The following is a 9,485-nucleotide window of genomic DNA, read 5'->3' on the forward strand; positions in this document are numbered from 1 at the left end:
TCTAAAGATCTTCAACACCAATCATCAACCTAATCAACAAGTAGCTTGGAGTCTTTTGCTATATATTATGATGACAAGAAAGTTTGATGTTATAACAACTATCTTTAATGACCCACCCAATTCATAATCTTAAACCTATATAGCGATAAAAAAGAAGCCTGACCCATACGTTTTAATAAAAGCTGAAAGCAGTGGTTTGAGAAATCATCAAGAATGTAAGCATATACTATGAAACATTTTTATTACATTTAAAAATCAAAATGAAATTAGTACACGAATATTTGAGATCGGTAGTACATATTACATTTTTTAGTGTTCCCCCTTTTTAGCATTTGTAAGAAACCTAATTAAAGGTAACATTTTTTAGAACAAAAACTCACTAAACTGACTCCTAGCAAAACTTGAATTATCTGAGGTAACCACATGTGCACTATCTCCGGCATCTGCATAAGGACAATTTGTCCTGTGCCTGCATCCGATTTCAATAAAGATAAATCGTAGTGTGATTACATACAAACTTTAAAAACATTTATATATATCATTCCATGTAAAAGTGACTAATGAAATACCATGCAAAATGGTCATCGCAACATACAGAATTCTGAATATATTTCAGACCCATACCTTTCCTGTAGAAAAGACACAAAGCACACCAAGCATAATAAGTAACAACGATTTTTTTTGTCCATGAGAAAGCCAAATTGACCTAGGGACCAAATAAACATTAATCTAGGACGTGACTCCTTTCCTAAGATGGGGATTATTAATTTGTATCTGAAAATAACATATGGACATATGTGCTCACTCTTTTTTTCTGGAGATTTGAGCATAACACTTAAATTTTCACACTCCAAGGCTCATGAGGGTAGTAAGATGTGGTTGGATACATTCTGCCATTTTTACCTTGTATTGGGGCCAACATGGGGTATTAACATTTGCAATGTAATATTTGAAGTATGCTATATTAGCACTTTGCCACTTCATCCTCGGCGCCTCTAGTAATTTATCCTCAATGATCTCCTAAGAGTAGAGTTGTAGAAGTCACCTTTTGTTCTACCAAAGCTTTAATTATAACCATGAGAGAAAGAGAGGGACTTAATGAGAAATATTTACCAGGTGGCTGTGTACATGCTGTAATACTTGTCAAATGCCTTGTTAAAGCAAAAGTGGCAACACAATAACTGGCGAATATCGGTCACGTCACAAGTGGGTTTGCTACATTTCACCTAGAATAAGAAGGTAACCAATATTTCATGAGTCCAAATAACAAGTCAAGAATCATGTAGGAATTGACACATTCCTTTAGAAAAGCAGGAAATCATCTGTTATATGTCCAATAAAAAAGTAGATTAAAGCAGACCAGGCACTTGAGCTTATATGAATAAAGTTGGCAATGAGCAGGGTTTGTCAAAAGATGACCAGAAAGGTGACCTAAACTGCAAAAAAATATCATGTACAAGCATATTATTATCTGCCATCGATTGTGATAAGAAGACATTCGACATTTCCTATTACCTGTCGCAAAATATGAGACCACAATCAAGGCACATTCCCAGGTTTGCACTAGTTTGACAAACACTGCATTTTGCATCTAAAGCTTTGGCTGCAATCTTCTTGCACCTTTAATTCAAATTTGTCACGTTGAGATTAGAACAAGCTTTTGGTTGTAGACACACCCTGTATGTACTCATTGTTTATATGCTCAATTTTCATAGCCCTTTGATTTTATGGAAGTTTAAATAACCTATACTATACACAAATGAACAGATTATATGAATCATTAAACAAATGATGATTGAGCATTTCATATTAATTCAAAAGCTCTCTTGCAAACAATTATTCATGCTCAATTTATGACAGACACACAATACACATATCACATCGGAAGAGCATACTTATTATATAGAGTCCGTAATGTAGAGCTAATAATGTTGCCTTCAGGATTTCGGTCAACAGGAACCTACACAATTATGGTACATAGTGTGTTAAGTTTTCATTATTGTCTCATTGATATGATTTCAAAAAATAACAGAAAACTATTATAAGAAAGGATGCTTCACCTCATAATGACCTGGTTTGCTCAAGATAGGTGCAGGCATGGATTTCTTTGACATGCAATCAGTAGAAAGATGCCCAGCTTTACCACATTTCCAGCTGTGAGCATAAAATAGCATCTATTTATGATGCCTATATTCCAAAATACACTCCATCCATTTTCTTCAAACTTATAAAAGTTTACAAAATAAAAGAAAGACTAACCAATTGTATGTTGAAAGACTGCTGTTCCTAGCTGTCCATCTATTCTTTGCATAATCCCACTGATCAGGTTTGGATTCTGGAAGATCCAAGGCTCCTTTTGGTGTGCTCAATGAAACAAATGTTTTCTCATATTCCTGTTCCAGGTACATATTGTTAGGTTTCCAATTCCCCGCCTTCTTATAACCCCACATTTATCAAGCATTAAGCTCATGTACTAGTAAGATGAACTGTACTTAAAGAATTAAGTTGCATTCCAAAACATGGTTTCATAGATGACAACTTGACAAAATCTTGTATATCTAGCCTATGAAAGACGGAAAGGACTGACTACCAAGATGATTGGGTCAGTCCAATATCATAGAGAGTATGGTCAGAGATTTGGGTATATATAAAACTCTCTATATATTCCCATGCATTCATTGATTGCAAGGCCCTAGATAGACTCACGGCCTATGAGACAAAGGACCAAGACACACCAGTGATTGCCACCTAGCATAGGGATTCACAGTCTATGAGACTAGAAACTGAGCGATACACATTTCAATTGGAACTCTGGTGGAGCACCTTGGACACAGTCAAAGAGAATGGAAGTGGTGATGGGCAATTATACTTTCCAAGAAGACACCCAAGAACTCCAAGAGGGGCTTGCCGAAAGTGAATTGTTTTCTTATATGAAATTAGTTAAATGATGAACCTGTTATGATTCTTTCAAGTGGTCAATTTCAGCTTCAGTTTCAACGAATGTCCATGACCTTGGGCCTTTTTCTACTTTAGTAATGGATTCATATGCCATGTAAACTTTGTACAAAATCATTCAAACATTCATTTGGCCCACCAATATCATGGGACACGATTGGAAGTCTTAGTCTAATACACAATCAGCAAAGGAACAATAACTTAAACAGCTTATGAATATATATCACACCCATCTTTCTTAAGGCAACACCCTTGAAATCTGGTAATTTTCTCCAATGGAAACATCCTTGCAAGTCTGGTAGTCCTCATGGAAGACATCACCACATCTCACAATGTAATGTTTTTCAGGAAATCAGTAAGTCCTGCCATGTGAAGACCAATATCAACCACTCTCTACAACATCTAAGAGCAGAGACTTAGTACATTTTTTGGGGTGTTTTTTGATCATCTGGTCTTTAGGAATTCGTTTTGGTTTTTTTACTTTGATCTGTTGGGCATTGGTAATTTTGGATTGTACATTTTGTGACACCTTTTAAGAAAAATAAATTGACATCAAGAAAGAGAGAACACTACCACCAAAAAGCCTTATGTACAATATATAATTAGGTAGCGGGAATGACAAAAGCCAAAAAAACAAATTTAACTAGTTCCAAAAGTGTGGTACAAGCTGAGCCAGAATTGGCCAATGCAGATAGAAAACAAAACAAACTGAGCAATCATCAGATATCAACATTCAAGTTGAATTTACCAGTGCATTTGATGGCATGTTTTCAAGAGCATGAACTTGTAAGAGTTCCTCTTTGCACTCCATACTGCAAACATCATCCTCTGTCTGTAAAATGACATATATTCTTCTGATTGCTAACACACAGAATCATTATAGGTTTTGCAATTTTAAATTATAAGTACTCGACCTTATCACATATGTAAGCACCATATCGACCACACACTACACATGTGGGTTCACCAGGTGCTGCAAAACGCTGGTCAGATTTTCGCATGATCACGCCATCATCTTCAATCTTGAAATACCTCAAGTTCATACATAAATCTCTCTCTCTCTCTCTCCTCTCTCTTTTTCTGTTATGTGCACAAACTTAAAGAGACAAAATTCTAAGTGTTTTAAGGGCATCTAAAGAATTGCAACTCACATAAGGTCATAACACATGGCAAGTGCATGCAGTGGCCTGAGGACCTTGGATGCAAGTATCAAATAAGGAGTACCTAACCTCATTAAGGGAGGGATATCTCTATCGGAACCTGTTGAGACACTGGTAGTAAGGAGAGCCTCTTGCTAACAATAGTACTTGATGGATTTGCATCCATTGTATGATCTTAGGCAATAGTGTGGTATGAGATATCGATGGTGTTTAAGATCCCTCTCAATTTCTTTGCTTGGGAATGGTTGGGAGAATGATTGGCCTTAATCCATTTCTTTCCTTAATTATTTGTTATTTGCTTAATCATTAGTCTATCCTTAACATTTTTCCAGGGAAAGCTTCAAGGATTGTCATCAATCTCTTACAACCACCACAAATGATAATGATTAGAGGATGGAAATTAGCATGTTTTGTTTCAAAAGCAAGATGAAACTACCAGAGAATCTACTCAATTTTGTAGGAGGAGGATATATCTGCACGCCACAATACATAGATATCTAGAGCTAGATATTCTTAAGGAGCACTTGTCGTCTCCTTTGAGTAGGGAGAAACTCAAACTGCAGCAATGCAATGATGAGGATATGAAGGATGGGATGGGAGAGCTTTATGGAGTAATTGAATGTTAATGTGTTTTATATGTATACCAGATAGCTCATGAATATGTTCTTGTGTACTAGATAACATCGAAAAAGTTTGTGTTTTCCCCATTTTTGGAAAATGAAAAAATTCTGTCTTTCAGTTTTAGTTTCACAATTGGAATAAAGATAACCTTCAAATGAACAATTCTCCTCATCTCACCCTAGACCTCTGGAATAATTTATTTTATTGAGACAGTATGCAAGGCTGTCTATTATTCACACTCAAAACATGGACTTCTGGCTTTTCCATAAGAAAAAAAGTGTATACCTTCAAGGGAGGAGGATCTGTAATAACATTTGAATGTACAAGTTCTGCATTGGATGCTGAAAAGAATCATAAGTGCAACAATAGTGTATATTAGATGCCAGTATAGATCAATCACAATAATTTACTGCAACAAAGATAGCAAACCCATTTAAGAATATTACTAGAAGTTGTACTGCTGATAATTTAAATTGCATTAAAAGAGACCTATAGGAAGTTGGACTGATGTAAACAGAAGGATAATATATTCACCCGTCATGCTATAATTCTTGTAATGATGCAAACTTGCTGAAGAGTTGGGTTTCTGATCTTCAAGTGGTCAATGAATCACAGAATTTACCTAAATTAGAAATAACCTAGAATGTCTCTACAAATTGGAAGCATCCAATAGTGCATGTCTTGCTGCTTGACTCCAATTGTGAATGCTACTCATGCCTCATGGACATTGGATGCAAACCAGGATGTGTTAATAACCCCCAGCAAAACTTTCCCTGATGCAGCCTGAGACTCAGCCCTTGGACCATACTTCCTACATTAGAGATCACATTGATTCATACTTCCTCACAGACAAGGTGAATCCACAGTAAATTTGATCTTTGGTCACCTTTGGCAAAATGTCCCGTAGAAATCAAATCAACAAACCATCAAGTGAAAAAAAAGCTTTAATATGAGTGCAGCATAGAGAAGAATTGAATAAGCAAATGAAAGAAAAAATCACACCGACCAACCATGGGCAAGCGAAAATATAGATCAAGAATAGAAAATTGAACAGCAATCACAAACAGATTTGATGGAGATGGGAACCCCCCAAAACGCAAATATATGTAACCAAGACAAGGCTTAGAAAACAAGATATGGGTATTCTTTCTTTACATGTCCCCAATCATACTAACCAGTCAGCGTAGTTTCCATCCTGAATTATCTCTATCCACTCATTGATCGATGACAATAGCTTTTTCAGACTGTGTCAGGATCACAGGGTGCTATTAGAAGATTTGGGGGATATGAAAGAAGAGAAAACAAAATTTGTAGTCAATCGAAGCCGCTAGAAGATCAAAAGTTATATAAGGGATTCATATCTCCATGAAGATAAATTTATAAAAATCTCAGACACACTGGGATTGTATCCATGACGGGGACCGTTTATTTCTGAGAAAGTGTGTGTGAGCAGGTGAAGATAGACTTTAACGTTTTGTCTTGTCAGTTGTGCAGCTTGGTTACATCAAAAGATCGAAGATAGTTTCTTTTTAGTTATCGGTACGAAGACTTGTGGTTATTTCTTGCAGAATGCTCTTGACATTATGATCCTTGCGGAGCTTCATTACGCAATGGCAGAATTGGAAGTGGGAGATATATCAGCTAAACTGAATTGAATTTTATCCCATTCATCTCTTTTTCTATTCTAGTACAAACATGGATATAGAATTATAGAGTGCATGCAAAATAGAGGAGTGGTTTAATCCACCTTAATTCCAAAGGTGGAAGAGACAAGCAAGATATATCTTTATTGCACCACACAATATGTATGTTTTGGTTCACGTTGTATGAACAGTAACTACCTTTCCAAGAACACCTACCCACTGTCTGATGACGATGACTCCTCTACTGTTATGTCTGCCCTAAACAGACCACAACAGGTATAAATAAGAGAGACTGAAATTTCCGTCTCCTAATTAATACTTTAATTCCCTTCCCAAGATTATACAGATGACCTCTTACAAGTGTTGGCTTCAACATTTAACCTCTTGAAAAAAATTATGTAAGAACTGATAAGCTAACCTACGAAGATTGCTGATATCATACTGAGAAATGAAAATAGATATAAATTGAGGTTTATGAAGTCTCCGAAAGCAAAAGGATAGCACCTTTGTTGTTTGGATCAATGAGTTCCTGAGACCTAACTTTTGAAAATTTCCCTTGATTGTCATTAAGTGAATAGTTATAAGCATTTTTTAGCTATATTCATATACATACATACACACACACACATATATACACATATTTCCCATTTATTCTCTTTTATGATAAAAATACCTTTAGAGAGTAAGGGATAATTAACTTACAAAACTTGAGCACATTTATTTGGTTCTCTGCTGAAATGTGGTCATCATCATCAGGATACTCGAACTTCCCGAGAACACTTGTTGCCAAGTTGCTACAAAGTACTTCTACTTTCCCTGCTTTCCTTATCCCACTATCTGGAATGGAAAATGAATGTCATCGTTTTTGTGAAGTTCAAAGAGAGAATAACTTAGCACCATGTGCCACTAAATCTTATAGTTAGCTCTATCTTAAATCATAAAAATTTAATGGAACATTGTCTCAAACAGTTATCGGGTTTATTGTCTCTAAAGTTACTAAGTTTCTACAAACTTCAAAGAGTATTACAGATTCAAAGAGCCTTAACCAATCAACATTCTCCCTTTTGTAGTAAAAACCTGGTAATCCTTTTTCCTCTGTCATATCCAAGATTTAGGGTACATGAGACTTGAACTTAAACGTTTAAGAATGTTTCTTCCATGATGCTCCTGAATCTTGGTGAACGTGGCTCTTACTTGTGACTGTATTTAAAGCTAAAATGAAGAAAGATTTTTTTCAAGTACCTGATAATTGATAAGGCTCGAAGCCAAGCACGGAGTTCAGCTGTACATATAGAAAAGACTGAAGAAATCAATTCTAAGTCATCAACACAAAAGGATGCTTCAACATAAATCATACCTTTGGAATGGTTTCACTAGGGTTAAGATCATGTTCATCCACTTCAAATTTCTCTCTAAAGAAACAAGACACATTCAAAATGAAACATCATTACAATAGCTTAGTCAGAATATCAAGAAAAATCATCTATTTGAACATCATACCTTCATAAATCTCAAGAAAATTTCATCTAACATGAACACCATACCTTAACAATATCGAGAGAGAAAAAACTTGGATATAAAAATGGAAATTCATAAAAAAATCCTACTTACTTAGATATACTGTATTTTATATAGAGAAAATAATATCTAGAAAATTCCAACTATGTGGCATTGCACTTTCATAATATCAAGAAAAAAAAATGCAATCGTATGGACATGAATTTTATTTGAACCTACTTCGGCAATGCATCTGGACATCAAATGAATATCTAGAAATTTTCATCTATAAGAACATACCATATTATTATCAAGGGATAAATATCATCAACATGAAAATTGAATTTCATTCAAACTTACTTAGACAATGCATCTGGACATGAAGACGAAGTAGGCATGTGATGTTGTTGATCTGAACATATCTTGATTTTTCTTCTTTTTGCTGCGAATTTTCATTATGAGCAAGGCAAATCGGTACTCGCAAAGCAAGGGTTTTGAGAAACTTTATGCATTGAAGGCTCTTTTAAATCAATAATATTTAAGGAGATTTCTAAAAACAATCTAAGTAAGAACATCTAAAATTAACCACAGAAATGCAGATGATAGAATGATTACATGGATATTCACTGTGAAAATAAAGATTCCTGGTTCTCCAGTAAGAAAGGTAACTACATAATCAAACGACATTGGTCCTTTGGGAACAGAATTAGGAATATACACTGGGATCTTTTGGAATCTTCATGGAATCTTTGAGAGTCTTGGTCTTTAGGAACGATTGGAATCTCTCCAGTTGCGATCTGATAGGCTGAAATTCAGAATCACCGATTAAAAAATGCGATGAAAAAACACATGTGTGCGTGCGGGTGGGCGTGTGCGTCTAGTTTGTATGTACGCATTTATGTATGTCAGTACCGTAGGTGTAAATGTATGACTCACAGCGTAGATTGTCGAGAGCTGAAGAGAGTCCGTATTCTCTGTCGTAATCGTAAGCAGAATTCTTGTAGAAATTCGAGCGAGTCCCCATCTCTCTCTCTCTCTCTCTCTGTCTCTCTGTCTCTCTCTCTCTCTCTCTCTCTCTCAGGTTAGCACATACGCGCGCGCGCACAAGTATATACGTACGTATACAAACTTATACATACATAAATACGTATATACATATGTACATACACATATATACATATACATACATAATTCACTCTTTTGCCATAGCTTTTGGCTCCTCCTATCAATTATGTTCTCTTTCTCTCTCGCTCTCTTTTTAACCTCAGGATCTTTTTATCCTAATTAGCTTACCTAATGGTAAGTTGTTAGACCACTAGCCCTATGTCTTGGGTTCGAAACCCAAATTTCTCACCTCTTTACAACTCCATTTATATCCTCTTAAATTACAAAATGCTACCTCTCTATTACTCCATATATATCCTCTTCAATTAATAGATGGGGCCACTATGAATCTCTCTCTCTCTCTCTCTCTCTCTCTTTTTGGGTGAAAACACACAATTATATTAATAAATGTGTGTGAAAAACACCTACTTACAGTACGTGTGACAATGGAGTATGGTCACACACTAACCACACTACGCTACATGGGTAGTGGAACATGTCGAAT

The 9,485-nt window shown here is 35.6% G+C and overlaps 1 protein-coding gene across 5 annotated transcripts; it reads right to left on the reverse strand.

The window, feature by feature from the left end:
• Positions 1–209: 209 nt before the first annotated feature.
• LOC147853555 (uncharacterized) lies at positions 210–8,950 on the reverse strand. Of its 5 annotated transcripts, XR_015531179.1 has the most exons (18): positions 8,813–8,950; positions 8,595–8,681; positions 8,237–8,318; positions 7,737–7,791; positions 7,622–7,661; positions 7,082–7,216; positions 5,022–5,077; positions 3,870–3,977; positions 3,704–3,787; positions 2,260–2,393; positions 2,061–2,154; positions 1,896–1,960; positions 1,516–1,620; positions 1,361–1,436; positions 1,114–1,226; positions 904–1,020; positions 570–629; positions 391–469 (listed from the first exon to the last, which is right to left on the reverse strand). XR_015531179.1 is itself a non-coding variant. In XM_087332313.1 (17 exons), the coding sequence occupies exons 1-17, from the start codon at positions 8,898–8,900 to the stop codon at positions 364–366; spliced, it is 1,488 nt and encodes a 495-aa protein (XP_087188439.1). In that variant the 5' UTR covers positions 8,901–8,950; the 3' UTR covers positions 210–363. The 5 variants fall into 5 exon arrangements, 3 of the variants coding, with proteins under 3 accessions (XP_087188439.1, XP_087188440.1, XP_087188441.1); XM_087332313.1 differs by lacking the exon at positions 904–1,020 and having other exon boundaries at positions 210–469; XM_087332314.1 differs by lacking the exons at positions 904–1,020; positions 7,082–7,216 and having other exon boundaries at positions 210–469.
• Positions 8,951–9,485: the final 535 nt, after the last annotated feature.

The sequence above is a fragment of the Azolla caroliniana genome, unplaced genomic scaffold (assembly GCF_043228905.1).
Source record: "Azolla caroliniana isolate FFs.n. ecotype wild unplaced genomic scaffold, voAzoCaro1.0.p SCAF_16, whole genome shotgun sequence".
NCBI classification, from domain to species: domain Eukaryota; kingdom Viridiplantae; phylum Streptophyta; class Polypodiopsida; order Salviniales; family Salviniaceae; genus Azolla; species Azolla caroliniana.

Bases quoted from the DNA above. Each gene is read 5' to 3' on its own strand.
- LOC147853555 (XM_087332313.1), bottom strand. From the start codon at position 8,900: ATGGGGACTCGCTCGAATTTCTACAAGAATTCTGCTTACGATTACGAC. The intron at 3,788-3,869 runs GTCGAGTACTTA...GTCATTTTACAG, and splicing joins GTGCTTACATATGTGATAAG to ACAGAGGATGATGTTTGCAG. The intron at 470-569 runs GTATTTCATTAG...AATCGGATGCAG, and splicing joins TGCGATGACCATTTTGCATG to GCACAGGACAAATTGTCCTT.